The following is a 17,101-nucleotide window of genomic DNA, read 5'->3' on the forward strand; positions in this document are numbered from 1 at the left end:
GCCGTCAACTCATTTACTTTATTTCGAATGCTGCGTGCGTTTAGGTAGAGTGTTTTAATACTAGTTTTTAAACCATGATTTTTAGTTTTGACCCCTCCTGCAGCCCCTTTATATTCATACATATTATCCCTTCCTATCACCTTGTGGTTTACACTTACCCCAGTGCTACTCTGCTCTGTTGCCTCCTGCCTTTTGCATTCTTTATGGGATCCTGTTCATCTGAGCTCTCACCCACTCTAACTAGCTCAGAGCCCTCTCCTGGGTTCCGAATACTCCTTGCATTGAGGCACCGAGCTTTCATGCTTGCCTTTTTATTACACTTTGACCCTTTAGAATTTTGCTGCACAGTGGCCCTTTTTGTTTTTTGCCTTGGGTTTCTCTGCCCTCCACTTTTACTCATCTCCTTTCTGTCTTTTGCTTTTGTCTCCATTTTGTTTCCCTCTGTCTCCCTGCATTGGTTCCCATCCCCCTGCCATATTAGTTTAACTCCTCCCCAACAGCACTAGCAAACACTCCCCCTAGGACATTGGTTCCGGTCCTGCCCAGGTGCAGCAGAGAGCATGAAAATATTTTGGCAATTAAATCAAGGAAAACCCAAAGATATTTTACAAATAGGAGCAAGAGAATAACTAAAGAAAGAGTAAGGCCTATTAGAGACCTGAAAGGTAATCTGTGTGTGGAGGCAGAATAAGTGGGTATGGTTCTTAATGAATACTTTGCGTCTGTTTTCACAGAGAGGGGCGATGCAGACATTGCAATCAAGGAGGAGGAGTGTGAAATAGTAGATGAAATAAACAGTGAGAGAGGAAGTATTAAGGGGTTTAACAGCTTTGAAAGTAATAAATCCCTAGGCCCGGATGAAATGTATTCCAGGCTGTAATGGAAGCAAATGAGGAAATAGCAGAGTCTCTGACCATCATTTTCCAAACCTCTCTGGTTACACGTGTGGTGCCAGACGACTGGAGGACTGCTAATGTTGTACTTGTGTTTAAAAAGGGAGAAAGGAATGGACCGAGTAATTACAGGCCAGTCAACCTAACCTCGGTGGTGGGAAAATTATTAGAGAAAATTCTGAGGGACAGGATAAATCTTCATTTAGAAAGACATGGATTAATCAAGGACAGTCTGCATGAATTTGTAAAGGGAAGGTCATGTCTGACTAACTTGACTGAATTTTTTGAGGAGGTAACAAAGAGGGTTGATGAGGGTAGTGCGTTTGATGTAGTGTATATGGATTTTAGCAAGGTTTTTGATAAGGTCCCATATGGCAGGCTGGTAACAAAAGTAAAAAACCATGGGATCCAAGGCAAAGTGGTAAGTTTGGATCCAAAACTGGCTCAGAGGCAGGAAGCGGTAATGGTTGATGGGTGTTTTGTGACTGGAAGGCTGTTTCCAGTGGGGTTCCACAGGGCTCACTCACTTGCTTTTTGTGGTATATATCAATGATTACACTTGAATATATGGGGTCTGATTAAGAAGCTTGCTTCTTAAGATGATACAAAAATTGGCTGTGTGGTTGATAATGAAGAAGAAAGCTGCAGACTGCAGGAAGATATCAGTGAAGTGGTTAGATGGGCAGAACAGTGGAGAATGGAATTCAATCCGGAGCAGTGTGAGGTAATGCATTTGGGAAGGACTAACAAGGCAAGGAAATACACATTAAATGGTCCACGTAGAAGTGTAGAGGAACAAAGCGACCTTGGAGTGCATGTCCACAAGTCCATATAGCCACCCAGGAACATGATTTCTAAATTTGTTCTTCTCTATACCTCATGAATATTCTGTGATGTGAGCCAACACAGCAAAAAATTGAACTGGCAGTCTTCAGCCCTTGATAAAATAGTGTGTAGTCCTAGGATTTAGCACTTCGCAATGTAAAAAGAGATGTATGCCATTTGTATCGGAGACTTACAATATTTATCTGCCTGCTGTACTTATTTGTGATGCAATGCAAACTAATATAAGTTCCTTCTTCACCAATACTGCCTGATGCTGGATCTCAAATATAGGCTCCTCTGCTACACTGGGCATACCATCTACCCATTTTACAACACCAGATGTAAGTAAATTGACAGCTTTGACCCAATATGCATTATAGATCCTGGTCTGACTGAGGGGAAGCATAAACTAGAGCTCGGGAATGTATATGTGAAATATGTAGACAGTCACATTGCTAACTTTATTATTCCCACTGTTCTTCTTACCTCAGGAGATATAACTCCTGAAATAGAAAATCAGCTGTCAGTGAGAGTAGGGAGATTTAACTGGCTAGGATTTAAAATAATAATCTTCCATACTGGGGTCTAGTTCTGCATTGCTGCAGGCCAACTGATGTTGTTACCTTTTAAAGTTATTATGCTACACCAAATGGAAACACCAGGATAAAAATATGTACTTAATGGCCAGAAAACAGAGGAAGTGTTAGTGCTTCAGTGTTACATTGACTAGACACATTCAGATAGTTAGTGCTGGAAAGTCAGACCAATTCCTGAAATACTGGTTTTCCACAGCTTGCTAGATTTCAAGAAATTCAGGACTGTACAAATACATGATCATTACAATTGCCAGTATCTTAGATAGTGAATGCAAATATATACGTATATTAAATGTTCTTTGTTGTTAGATATCATGCAGCAACTTAAAATTGGGAAAAATATATTAAATTGTGTTCTATAATTTCAATTATTCATTTGTTTTAAGTTGTTACAACTGCATAACTGAATAAGCTTATACAGGTATTTTTTTATGTTCAGCTGTGCTTAAAACTGAAACATACCAACCATTTATTTTCAAAATGACATATTCTATTATTGAAGGAGTTCATATAATATTTAAACTAAGCTGGGATTTGTCCATCAAGCTGTGAACCTATTACTATGGAATACATTGAGCACACAGTTAACGCAAATTGTCAGGTTCCCATTATGAATAAGCTTTAGCATGGAGATTCACATCACATGATAAGAAGGTGATCTAATTGATTTTGATGGTAGATCAGGGAGATGGGGATTTACTGGAAAATAATATATAGAGTTTTTACAGAAAATAATACAAAGTGCTTTATTCCTCTGTAACAATCTTGCATATGTTATACATAGAGTACCACATGTATGTTTTTCTTAGTTTTTTTTCTCAGTTTTTTTGCTCAGTTTTTCTCAGTATTTTTTCAGTGTTTTCTCAATTTTTCTTCTCAGTTTTTTTCACAGTTTTTCTGAGTTTTATTCTCAGTTTTCATTTATTTTCCTCAGTTTTTCTCATTTTTTCTCAGTTATTCTCAGCTTTTCTCAGTTTTCTCGTTTATTCTATAAGGCACCTATAGATCATCTGAACCCCAAAGTGTGTTTGGTTCTGGAACACAAGCCAACGGGGCGGATTTTCGGGTCTTCTGCACTCTGTTTTTCACCCTGGAGCGACGGCAAGCGATCAGCCTCCAGCGCCCCGCAGGGATCCGGGTCCGGATTGCGGCCGCGTCGAGCAGCACTACCCGGAAGAGCTGCACCGGTTTGAAACGCCCCTGGTTGCAACACCGGCGCGAGTTTTGACTTCAGCCCGATCCGTGCACCTCACAGGGAACACCTGGGATATTAGACGATCCAACGATACCGACTGCAGAGAGGTAAGTAATGGACTCCTAAGGTAAGTGTGATTGTTTTTTCTCTTTTTTTGCAATTTATGTTGTGGTGACATGGGCAATGTTTTGGGAATGTTTTTGTGGATTTTACTTTAGGTTTTTGTTTTCTTCCCAGGTGTCTCTCGGAGTGCTTGCCGGCCCGACTCTTTAGCTCATGATTTTCCCATGCTAGCACCCAAGAAAGATGTACAATGCCTCCCTTAGCGCTCCACCCCCTGACTCAGGGCCCAGCTGCCCAATTTTGATGACTGAGATGCAAACTGTTCCTGGGTACAAACTTTACCGCCCCACCGCCATTACCGCCCCAAAATTATCAAAGCTGAAAATCCAGCCCTTTGTGTGTTAGTCTATATGAATGTAGAGTTTGTGGAGTGACCTTATTCATTCTTCTTTTTTGCCAAGAATGGATGTTGTGGAATGTTTCCAGTGTCAAATTGAATGGATCACACTGAAGTGCTACTGCAGCATTATTGCAATAGGGTTTCAAGTTTGCAGGTTATACTATTCCCCTGTGAAATAAAACCTGATGTTTCCCTTAGTGCATGATGTGCTTTGAAAAATACAGATCAGGAAGCTCAGAAAAATACAGATCGGGGAAGTTTGGTTTAATCCCTGTACTGTGCTTAAGTTAGCTGGGCCAGCAAGTGCTTGAGAGAAGGTTTGACACAGATTTGAGGGAGAAGGGAATAGGGGGATATGGGAGCAGGGTGGGACGAGGTAATTAGAATGGGAGAAGGCTCATGTGGAGTATAAACACCAGTATAGACCAGTTGGGCCAAATGCCATGTTTCTTACTGTAGAATTTATGGGCCCAAATTTGGCCCACCCCTTTTTTTGGCGCACTCACCAGAGATGTGCCAACTTTGTGGGCTGAAAACGGCGCCAAAAAAATCTCCCCCGATTCTGGCTGCTGTGTTGCCTCTCCCGGAGCTTGGCGCGGCGTGGCCAGTCGATTGGGGGGGGGAGGGGAGCTAGTGCCCTGCACCAGAAACAGTGCCGGCAGCTCTCCACATGCGTGTTGGAGTGCATGCGCAGTAGCTCCTGCCCCCAGCCTCTGCGTGCGTGCTGCAGCGTGGGAGCCGATGCATCCCGCCCCTATCCCAGGCCGAGTGGCCTGGCTGAGTTGGGTAGAACACTGTCTTTCAGGTCCTACATTATGTTCAAAACAAGCTCAGATGGATGGGAGGAAAGTCCAAGGTTCTCAAGTGAAATAATTTTGGATGGTTTCAATCCAGTTCTTGTTTATTGTTAGTTCATAGTACAAAATTACCAAATAATTCCAGGACTTGAGCATATAATCAAGGCTAATGCTCATGAGCTGAACGGCTGTACACCATAGCTGACCAGAAACTGCCGCTGGAATATCTATCTCTATAGTGAAATACCCAGTGGAAGGAAAGGTTCCATGTCTCCTTGGGCAGGTTGGCAGTTTATCTTAGAAGTCAATTTCTGCTTGGATGTCAGCAGCCAGTTCCCTGTGCTCTCCCTGGTCATCCCGCACCTATCCCCGACCGAGTGGCCTCCCACCCCGGCCGGCCCACTGACGTCCCGGGCCAAGTTTTGATAGGAAGGTAGGATTTAGTTTTATTTTTTATTTCTTCTTGAATGTTTTAATGCTTCTTGAATGTTGTTGTGCTTTGTTTAATGCTTTGCAAGGTCCTCTCCGTTTTCCTTCCCACCCCTATCTCTGGCCGAATGGTCTCAGATGTACCTACCTGCGCTGATTTCTTAACTCTCCGCAAGGGTTTTCTGTGCGACCACAAGTGGCCACATACGCTGGCCTAAGTTCGTTTGGAGCAACTATTAGCTGTCCAAAGTGGCCTAAATGGCCAAAACGGGCGTAGGTGGCTGGTAACACCCCCTTTTGAAAAAATAACTAAACTAAAAAAATCCTAACTAACTTCACTTACACTGGCGCAAATTGAATGTGCAAAATGAGGATTTTTAAGATACTCCAGAAAAATCAAGTTGCTCCCGAAAAAACGGAGCAGCTCCTGGGCAAATTTGAGCTCTATGCCTCTAATTCTATTTACGTGGTATTTCAACCCATGTGACTTGATTGAGAAAGACTGCTGTCCGTTGTTGTCCACCATAACACCATTGAGCACAAAAGAATACTAAAACCTGCAAAAGTCTTCCCAAAAAAGAAATAACACCGCCCCACACAAACTGTAAATGTTACCATAGAGACAGCAACACAGGCTCAAGTTTGTTACTATGCAGGGGTCTCATCATGGGATGGTATGACATCATATACCGCAAGATAAGGTCAACAAAATCATCACCCGAACCTTGAGATCATGATTACAGCATTGAAATTTATATTGAGTCAGCAATCCTTTGAAAAAACAAGAGTTCAATGGCCAGATAAAGTTTATGTGGAGGATCACAACTGTGCCATGCTTATACAATCAGTCTTGAACAGAAACGATGAGATTACTAGCTAATTCTCTGCTGATATAAGTTACAACCAGTTAATGGATTATATTTGATTAACTGGAACAAACTTGTACGAAAAAAATTTAGTAACCACAGGATCCCACTAATCAATTCCGGGGTGAGAAAACATGCAATAGCCTTGGGTGACACACATGATACTGCACTAACAATAAATTACTGAGGGTTGTTTACCAAGCACAAGTTATTAAATTGTGACAGGAGGTCTTTCTCATGAATAAAGTAATGCCTTCAAATTTGCTGCTCCCACTTCAATGGCCTGTTTATTCTGGGATACTAACCATTATAAATCACTGAATTATTGGGAAGCAATCATAACATGTATTTTGCCTTCACAATGCAATCACTTTGTTATGCAGAGTGGCAAAGCCTTGATAACAATGTACATGTGTTGATGAATAGCTGAGAAAAAGTAAGAGCGAATTGCTACTGAATGGTTCAGTAAAATAGCATCACTTACCTTGTAGAGCCTTCTTCATTCTAAAGCTGATCTTCCAGACACCAAAAATGTTTTTTTATATAATTTAAAATAGCAAGGCTAATACTATGGGCTCAATTTTCCACAAGCCCATTTTCTGGCGTATTGCCAGAGTTACGCCCGTTTCTCTAAGCCAGGAATGCCCCGGAAATAATTTGCCAAAGTTTCCCTGATGTATAATTCGAATTTGGCGCTGCGCAGCGTGTCCAGTCGCCTCAAGGGGTGGAGCCTGCTGTCTGCGCCGAAAAATGATGCCGCACCTTCTGTGCATGCGCGGAAAAATAGTTGTGTTCCTGACGTCGTTGCAATGAACGCGCAAGCACAGTACAGCTCCGGGTTGGCTTTGGTTTGTAGAGCCAGTTGTGTGTGTGAGAACGTCGAGTGCTGTGTGAGAGCATTGGAAAAATTGCAGCTGGAGCAATACAAGATGCAACGCGGTGCAAGGACCAAGCAAGAATTTCTTACAGGAAGAAGTGGAGGCACTAGTTACTGTGATTGAGAACAGGTGGCATGAGCTGGACACTAGCAGAGGTCACATAAAAGTTTCACCCAAAGAAATTAAGAAATGCTGGAACCAAGTTGCAGAAGATTACTGCGCAATGGTGACCACCACGAGATCTGGAGGCCAGTGTAAAAAGAAATGGCAGGACTTTGGTCAAGTAGTTAGTGTAAGTAATATTTTCATTTATTCAATGGAATTGCAATTGTAAATGTGACCATCTATATATGTCCCACCCAGCAGAAAGACACCCTCTTTAAAAAGTTAGGTTTTCATCTTTGCAGAGGAAGGTGGCATATAATAAAACTCGAACAAGAGGAGGCCCGGCAAATCTGCACCCACCGACACCCTTGGAAGACAGGGTCGCTGATTTGATGGGTCCCGCCTGAAGAAAAGCAATCACCACTGCACAAGCTGGGCCCACACTCAAGGGAGAGGGTAAGTCCTGCAAATTCATCATGGTCCTTCAAATCAGCCTGCTGCCTGGCCTGCAATGTGTGGGCCTACTCATGCCACCCACCCTGCCCCCTCTTCTGCTGCTAACCATTTGACTGTTCTGTTATATTTTGCAGAACTTGAGGCCAACTCTTGACTATGCAGAAGAAGATTCAGATGCAGACGAGCCTGAAGAGAACATCTTCCAATCCAACCCTCCAGACCAAGAACATGGGGGTGAGGGGGAGGGGGAGGGGATGGAGCTGGATGAAGCTCCCACTGTTGTATTGACTTTGGAGGAGGTACCGCTCATTGTGGTGACAGCCCTTGTCGTAACTAGTGGTTTGAGTGCTGGTGGGACATTCCACGGTTTCACATCTTCCGAGGTTGCAGGTCCCAGTGGTGGGGTGCAGGGAGGCAAACCCAGCACCCAGGGCCCCACCTTCCGAATTTGCGGGTCCCAGTGGTGTGGTGCAGCAAGGCACACCCAGGGTCCCACCTTCCGAGGTTGCGGGTCCCAGTGGCGGTGGGGTTCAGCGAGGCACACCCAAAGTCCCACCGTCCCAGGCTGCGGGTCCCAGTGGTGGGGTGCAGTGAGGCACACCGGTGGGGAGGAGGGGAAGAATAGCTCAACCGTGCTCTCCTGAGGTGCAGGATCTAACAGATGTGGTTCAGATGATGTCATTGAGTGCGGAGAATATTAACCTTACCCGATCACTCCTGGACGCCAACAGTGGGATGAGTGATGAGGTAGCGGGACTGTCGGAAAAAACAACAACAATGACACGAGAAATGGAAACGATGTCCAGGACCATCAGTGAGGGAATAGTGACCATGAGGGAGGGAATGTCAGAGGTAGTGCAAACCACGTCACTGACCATGAGGGAGGGAATGTTGCAAGTATTTCAGACAGTTTTGCTCAACATGAGGGAGGGAATGCTGTAGGTCGTTGAGATACTGTCGGGGCGCATGAGGGACGGCATGTTGGAGTTAGCTGCTACAATAAGGGAACATGCCCAGTCCCCGCACCCCTTGGCAAAATCAACAGTCACTCCCACTCCCGTTCCAATTCCCCTATCAGCCTCTGAAGAGCCCAAAGCCAGGCCCTCCAACTTGCCCCACCCCCCCACCCCATCCCCACAATAGGTGCACAGTACCTGAGATCTTAGAAAGAATAAGCTTGGTACCAAGCCCAGAAAAACTGCGCCACCACAGAGTCCATGACGCCCCTATGCATAACCCGGATGGAAGCAGCGGGCGGTCTTAGAATAAGGAGAAGGAGAGATGGTGGGTGCTGCCTTTCTTTGCTGCTGTTGTTGTTATTATTGTTGTTGTAACTGTTCCCAAATTAAAAGTTTTTTGTAAGTTATGTAAATTTACAAGTTTAAAAGTTTGTAAGTGATCTTAAAGTTTTAAGTGATCTTAAAGAGTGATCTTAAAGTACAGTTTGATATAAGAATAATTTTATTAAAGTTAAGTACAAAAGAACTGTGTGTTAAATTTTTGAATAAAATATATTTTACATTAAAACGGAATCATGTTCCATTAACACAACACAACATTATGGAACAGCTCCAAACAATAAACATGTCCATGTGGAATAGTTGTCGCTGAGCCCTCAGGCATCAGTAAAGCATTCATGTATGAGCTGCTGGCGCAAGGTCAAGCAATCGTTAAAGGGGCACGATGGCCCACACTCCTCCGCCGTCATGCTCCGGCCTCAGGCACTTGCATGGCTTCCTCATCCTCGACGTCCGCCTCCTCCTCATCATCTGCATCTTTCACATCATTATCATCAGCCATTCTCACCGGAGGTGGGTCTTCCACTACCAGATGCTGTTGCCTCATGATGGCTAAGTTATGCAGCATGCAGCGCATAACAGTGAGCTGACCGACAGTCTCAGGGGAGTACAGCAAGTAGCCTCCAGAATGGTCCAGGCATTGGTAACGCTGTTTCAAGATGCCAATGGTCCTCTCTATGATGCTGTGCATTGCAATGTGTGACATGTTGTATTCACAGTCAGCTTCCATCCGGGTTATGCATAGGGGCGTCATGAGCCAGGTGGCGAGGCTGTACCCTTTGTCTCCCAGTAGTCAGCTCTGCCCTTCTGGCTGCTGCTGCTGAAACATGGCAAATATAACGCTGTCGCTTAAGATGAACGCATCATGGGTGCTCCCAGGGTATCTTGCATTGACTGACATGATATGATGCATGTCGTCACACATGAGCTGTACATTAAATTAAGTGAAAGCCTTTTCTGTTCCTGTATATCTCGGAATCCTCCAAAGGTGCTCGCAAGGCGATGTGGGTACAATCAATGCAGCCCTGTGCCTTTGGGAAGCCAGCTTGGGCTTGGGCAGTCATGGGGAACTTTATGAAGTCATTCCTCCATGCATACAGTGCAGCCATCACCTGACGAATGTAGACATGTGTTGCATGTTGGGAGATGGCGCACACATCCCCAGTTGTAGCTTGAAACGAGCCAGCGGTATAGAATGAAAGTGCAGCTGTAACCTTCACTTCAACTAACAAAGCAGTCCTTCTAATGCTTCTAGGTTGCAGGTCTGCTTTGACCAACTCACAGATCTCACGGACAACTTCTTTGCAGAAACTCAGCCTCTGACACAGTCTGCATCACTTAGGTGGAGGTACGAACGCCTGTCTCGATATACCTGAGGGTAAGGCCTCCTGCCCAGCATCCTATGGGCTCTGATGTTCCTAATACGATGACGTCGAATCAATTGTCTCTTACGTAGCACCATGATGCAGAAGGCTCGTACAAAGTATGGCATTGTCAGTATTGCCCCCATACTTAAATTTAATGGCGAGAAAGCAGGCAGGATAGGTTCGCAGTTATCTCTCTCTCCAAGGTCTGTAAGAATGGACCACACCACAGGTCTTGTGACTTCTCCTCTCTCCCCTCCCCCTTAACTAATTGCAGTCTTGTGACTTCTCCCTCCCCCGTGCCACCCCCCCGCCCCCGCCACACTCATTGCAGTCTTCAGAAGCCTTCCGAATGGCACCTCGTTCCCCAGCCTCAGTGCAGAAGGCTTCCGATCGGCACCTCACTCTCCAGGCTCAAAGCCTTCCAATCAGCACTTCGCTCTCACTCTTTCTCTCTCTCTCTCTCTCTCCTCCAACCCTCCCCCACCCCCCCAAACTTCTGAAATCCAACAAATTTACATTTACTACGTTGACAAGGAAAAAAAGTTGAACTTTATTATTGATTTTGACAATGTTCTTGACTTCCTCCAAAATCTTCAACTTAAAAACAATGGCGTCTTTCAGCGCCAATTTCTCAATGTGCACTGGTTTTCTTAAGTGCCCAAAAGGTTTTTCAGGAGTGGCCAGATACGCCGACCTGGGAGGAAAAATGTTGGCCAAACTGCGAAAAACATGAGGGAAAACAATGACGTAAAAAAAAACTGGCCTAGAAAAATCATAACTAAGTCAGTTACGTTGGCACATATTGCAAGAGTAAACTTGGAAAAAAATAAATATGCCCCAAAAAAATGGCCGCCAAAAAAACAGCGCAAATGACTGTCGAAAATTGAGCCCAGTATTAGAAATGGGGCATCAGTCACCTATGTGTCTGAGCTGTCTATATGAAATTTCATTTGTTCTTGGTAAGAACTGGACTCTGCACTTCTAATTACTATGAAACAAAATGACTTTCAGCACTGTGGTGTTTGATATCCAGGCAAGATAGGAGTAGTTTGATTCATTTGGGCTCTCTATGTAAAGCTTCACTTACCGTGTGTGCCAGGAATTTGAGCACATGCCCCACCATGAATTTCTACCCATTCAAATTAACGGACGGAAGACTGTGGGGGGAGGGCACATATCCAAATTACCATTATATGCTCCTGGCAGGTGAAGCTCATGCCTGAAGCCAGAATTCATAAAATGATCGCTTTTGTATTTACTTCTCATTAATATTCGATGGGCTGTTCTGACTTTTTCCTGATGTGTTATGGCCAACTAATTTGTAATTTCTGACTGTTATCTTGTGTTAATAGAGTCTGGCTGAAATTCAGGAATAGATGAGTGGTGTATATGTCAATCCTAGGCCATCCCATTATTTCCTAATAAGTTAAGACTGTCAATATTTTGTTAGCTAGACTTCTTCAAAGAAATGCTTTGCAACAAAGTCGACCAAAGGAACAAATCTCCCAGATCTGGCTGCTAACTTTTAGTCCTGTTGTAGAGGTAACAAACTCAATGGGTAATATATTATACCAAAAGAACCTTGAGGAACAAGAGAAGCCCCAGTCCAAGAAACTGTAAGAAAAGCTGAAAGTAGAATTTTGAAAAGGGTGCATTAACTTTTGCAGACTATATCTTGCTATCTTATAAAAGTATTGTGATGCACCCTTACAAAAACAACAACTTGTATTTATATAGCGCCTTTTAATGTAGTAAAACGTTCCAAGACGCTTCACAGGAGTATTATAAGACAAAAAAATTGACACCGAGCCACATAAGGAGAAATTAGGGTAGGTAAGCAAGAGGTAGGTTTTTGCCTGCATTTTTATTGTTTCAAGTCTACTTACAGAAACTGATGATAAACTGTTTACACAACAAAGAGGTGTCCAAACTGTAACAAGGTTTATAGCCTAGTTTGATAGGTTTTAGAGAAACAATATCCTCTAATGGCACATAATCACTGCAGATAGGCAGTGTTGTACATGATTTCGTACTCCTGTGTTATACAAAGCACCATTGCATCAGCTTACTTTGCTCCAGCTAAAAATACTTTGCTCCTCACTTACAATGAATCACTTGTCACCAACGCTCAGGACAAAGTCTGCAGCATCTCTACAGGAGTAGGTTGCATTGGTCAGACATTACACTATCAAACATTCTATTAATTTATCCTATCTTTGTGAGATTTTGCATTTCTTATTCAAATTTCCTTGGATCTGATCTTATTCAGGTTTCAGAGGAGGCTAAGCCAATGGCATCAGACAAAGAATCTCAAGAATATCATGGTGGCCTGTCCTATACAGGACAATCAGACAGAAGAATTAAAATGCTATGCTCTTTAGGTCATATGGAAAGACCAATAACCAATCTTATGCTCCCCCATCAATTATGTAGAGACAAAAAAAACTGTCAAATGCAAACAATTGAATATTAGAATGTGAGGGGCTAAGGCACAAATTGGAATTGTATACAGTGTGGAGATTATACTCTGTCAGGGATATGTTCATACATGAACTCACATCTCTCTCCAGTTTCTCTCTGATCTCCCCTCTTGACCTCTCCATGCTCATCTTGTCCCTGAGACCCACTTCTGGCTCCCTTGACCAAATTCACACTAAACTGCTGACCACCCAACTTCCTTTTCTGGCTCCCATGTTAGCTGATATTGTTAACGGTTCACTCTTCTCAGGTACTGTCCCCCTCTCCTTCAAATCTGCTGTCATCACCCTTCTCAAAAAAACAACCCTTGCAAGCTACCGCCCATCTCAAATCTCCCTTGCCTCTCCAAAGTCTTGAATGTGTTGTCGCCTCCCAAATCCATGCCTACCTTTCCCAGAACCCATGTTTGGATCCCTTTCATTCGGTTTCCGCCCCTGCCACAGAACCGAAAATACACTCATCAAAGTCACAAATGACATCCTTTGTGACAGTGATGAAGGTAAACTATCCCTCCTTATCCTTCTTGACCTGTCTGCAGCCTTTGACACGGCTGAACCCTCCATCCTCCTTCAACGCCTCTCCACCACCATCCAGCTGGGTGGGACAGCACGCGCCTAGTTCCATTCTTATCCATCTAATCACAGCCAGAAAATCACCTGCAATGGCTTCTCTTCCCACTCCCGAATCGTTACCTCTGGTGTTCCCCGAGGATCGATCCTTGGCCCCCTCCGATTTCTCATCTATATGCTGCCCCTTGGCAACACCATCCGAAAACATGGTGTCATTTTCCACATGTACACTAATGACACCCAGCTCTACCTCACCACCACTTCTCTCGGACCCTCCATGGTCTCTAAATTATCAGACTGCTTGTCTGATATCCAGTACTGGATGAGCAAAAATTTTTTCCAATTAAATATTGGGAAGACCGATGCTATTTTCTTTGGTTACCGCCACAAACTGTGTTCCCTAGCCACCGACTCCATCCCTCTCCCTAGCATCTGTCTGAGGCTGGACCAGACTGTTCACAACCTAGGTGTCATATTTGACCCTGAAATGAGCTTCTGGCCATATATCCGCAGCATAAGTAAAACCGCTTATTTCCACCTCCGTAACATTGCCTGTCTTCACCACTGCCTCAGCTCATCTGTTGCTGAAACCCTCATCCATGCCTTTGTTACCTCTAGACTTGACTATTCCAACCCACTCCTGTCTGGCCTCCCGCATTCTACCCTATGTCAACTAGAGGTTATCCAAAACTCAGCAGCCCATCACCCCTGTGCTCACTGATCTACATTGGCTCCCGGTTAAGCAGTGCCTCGATTTCAAAATTCTCATCCTTGTTTCCAAATCCCTCCATGGCCTCTCCCCTCCTTATCTCTGTAATCTCCTTCAGCTTCACAACCCCCGAGATGTCTGCGCTCCTCAAATTCTGCCCTCTTGAGCATCCCTGATTGTAACTGCTCAACCATTGGTGGCCGTGCCTTCAGCTGCCTAGGCCCCAAGCTCTGGAACTCCCTCCCTAAACCTCTTCGCCTCTCTACCTCTCCTTCCTCCTTTAAGACGTTCCTTAAAATCTACCTCTTTGACCAAGCCTTTGGTCATCTGCCGTAATTTCTTCATATGTGGCTCAGTGTCAAATTTATTTGTTTTGTCTTATAATACTCCTGTGAAACGCCTCAAAACATTTTATTATGTTAAAGGCGCTATGTAAATACGTGGTTGTTGTTGTTTTATGTCTTTTTCACTGAACCGCACAATGAAGTGACTCAATCAAAACAAAACAAAGCACCTCCATAACTGGGTCAGCAACTCAGGTAAAGTGAAAACCATGTGGTAACTGCAGCAAATGAAAAAAGTACTGCAAGTGTCAAAACCAGGTCATGTATGCATAATAATACTGTACATACCTTTCCCAAAGAGGTGTGTCATGACTTTCTTCAAAGTCTGCTTTAAATCAAACTCAAGTAGTTTAACTGCCTCCAGTGTGTGCCACTCTTGTTTATAGGGTGTGCGGCATCCCTTCTCAAAGATGCAAAGTTCTTCTCCATTTTTTACATTAGCAAACAGCTGGAAAAAAAGAGAAGTCTCTTTGGTCAGTTAAAGAGACAAAAGAAACTTGTTCGATGTTGCTCATTTAAAAGCTAGATCCTTCTCCCCTCCCATTAGCATTTTAATTTTATTTTGATAAAATTACAGATTTATCAGTTAATAAAGTAATTCCCTTTAGTTTAAAAGAGGAAAAAAACAATTAAAATATACAGGAGTGAGTTCAATGCAGTAGATCTATCTCAAGTTTCAAGTGACATTTATAAGCGGGTTACACTTCAACAGGGCTAGGATCAATATCTTCGTGAGGGGATTTTCTAGTGCTGTTGCGGAGGGTTTAAACTAGCTTGGCAGGGGGGTGGAAACCTGAGCGTAGTTTCAGAAGGCAGAAAATTAGTCAGTGAGTTTGGAAGGCAGAGGAAACAACGGCTAGAAAATAGACACCAAAGGGGTTTGGCAGTGCTTAATGGTATATATTTCAATACAAGGAGTCTAGTGCATAAGGCAGATGAGTTGAGGGCGCAGATAGACACGTGGAAGTATGATACCATGGCTATTACTGAAACATGTCTGAAAGAAGGGTAGGAATGGCAGCTCAACCTGGTTGCAGAGTTTTCAGACGAGACAGAGAGGGGGATAAAAAAGGAGGGTCAGAATATTGGTTAAAGAAACAATTACAGCTGTGAGAAGGATCATCAAATTAGGCCATATGGGTTGAACTGAAGAACAAAAAAGGGGTAGTCGCACTGCTGGGATTGTACTACAGACTCCCAGATAGTCAGAGGGAGATAGATGAGCAAATATATAGGCAAATTTCTAAAAAGTGCAAAAATAATAGGGCAGTAATAATAGGGGATTTCTAATATTAACTGGATAGAATCAGTGTAATAGGTATAGAGGGTGCAGAATTCTTAAAATGCATTCAGGAGAACTTTTTCTAGCAGGAAGCCCAACAGGAGAGGGAGTGATTCTGGACTTGGTATGAGGGAATGAAGCTGAGCAGGTGGAAGGGGTATCAGTGGAAGAGCATTTTGGTGGTAGTGATCATAATTCAGTAGACATGGTGTAGTTATGGAAAAAGACAAACATAGACCAGGAGTAAAAGTACTCAATTGGGGAAAGGCCAATTTTATGAAGCTGAGATGTGATCTAGCAAAAGTGGACTGGAAACAACTACTTGAAAATAAATCAGTGTCAGAGAAGTGGGAGGCATTCAAGGAGGAGATAGTGAGGGTTCAGAGCAAATATGTTCCTACGAAGAAAAAGGATGGGACTCCCAAATCTAGAGACCCATTGATGTCAAGGGTTAGACAGAGTAGGATAAGGCATATGGGAACTTATGTCAGATACCGAGAATTAAATACTACAGAAATCCTAGAAGAGTATAGAAAGTTCAGGGGTGAAATTAAAAAAGGAAATTAGGAAAGCAAAGAGAGGGCATGAAAAAATACTGGCAAGTACAATCAGGAAAAAAGCAAGAAAAACCCCAAAGATGGTTTATAAATACATAAAAAGCAAGAGGATAACTAAAGAAAGAGTAGGGCCTATTGGAGACCATAAAGGAAACCTATGCATTGAGGCAGAAGACGTGAATATGGTTCTTAATGAATACTTTGCATTTGTCTTCACAAAAGAGAGGGACGATACAGACATTGTAGTTAAGGAGGAGGAGTGTGAAAAATTAGATGAGATCAATATAGTCAGAGGGGAATTATTAAGGGATTTAGCACCTTTGAAAGTAGATAAATCACTAGGCCCACATGAAATGTATCCAAGGCTGTTGAGAAGCAAGGGAGGAAGTGGAGGCTCTGGCCATCATTTTCCAATTCTCTCTGGCTACAGGTGTAGTGTGTAGGGGAGGACGAAAACCCCCTCATGTTCACTTGCAATTCGTGTACAGAGTATCTGGCGATTTGGTCACGCCGGGGGTACACCTCTGCGGATGGGAAGCCCCTTGTGACCAAACCCCTGCTAGAAAAGATCGTGGCTGCAGTGGGAGAAACCGGGGATGTATATATCCATAAGGTAAAGGCCCACTCCAAAACTGAGCCACGGGGGGAAGGTAACCAGCAGGCAGACCTGCCGGCAAGGGAAGGTGCTCGCACAGGTCGCCCATGGGACCCATATGAGGCAGGCAGGATAGCAGCAGCAAGAAGCAAGCCAGGGACACAAGGGAGTGTAGGGGCGGCTGCGGCCCCGGACCTTAAAGTAGTCCAGATGCAGGATCCGATCCTGAAGGCTGCCTTGGCTGCTATCAAAAGGGGGGAAAAGGCAGAGGGCCCATACAGTGCTGTAGATATTGCTGTGCGGGAAGGCATGTTGTTTAAAGGGGACAAATGGGTAGTGCCGCCACAACACCGGAGGGAATTCCTTCAGCTGGCCCATGAGGGTCCAGGTGCGGGACAC

The 17,101-nt window shown here is 43.9% G+C and overlaps 1 protein-coding gene across 7 annotated transcripts in view; it reads right to left on the reverse strand.

Moving 5' to 3' along the window:
• Positions 1 to 17,101, reverse strand: part of fars2 (phenylalanyl-tRNA synthetase 2, mitochondrial) — a 628,185-nt gene that overhangs the window by 403,974 nt on the left and 207,110 nt on the right. For all 7 annotated transcript variants that reach the window (XM_070880361.1, XM_070880365.1, XM_070880368.1 and 4 more), the window contains one exon: positions 14,557 to 14,716. In XM_070880361.1, the coding sequence (XP_070736462.1) occupies positions 14,557 to 14,716 (160 nt within the window). The remainder of the gene's footprint in view (positions 1 to 14,556; positions 14,717 to 17,101) is intronic.

Source organism: Pristiophorus japonicus, chromosome 5 (assembly GCF_044704955.1).
Source record: "Pristiophorus japonicus isolate sPriJap1 chromosome 5, sPriJap1.hap1, whole genome shotgun sequence".
NCBI lineage: Eukaryota > Metazoa > Chordata > Chondrichthyes > Pristiophoridae > Pristiophorus > Pristiophorus japonicus.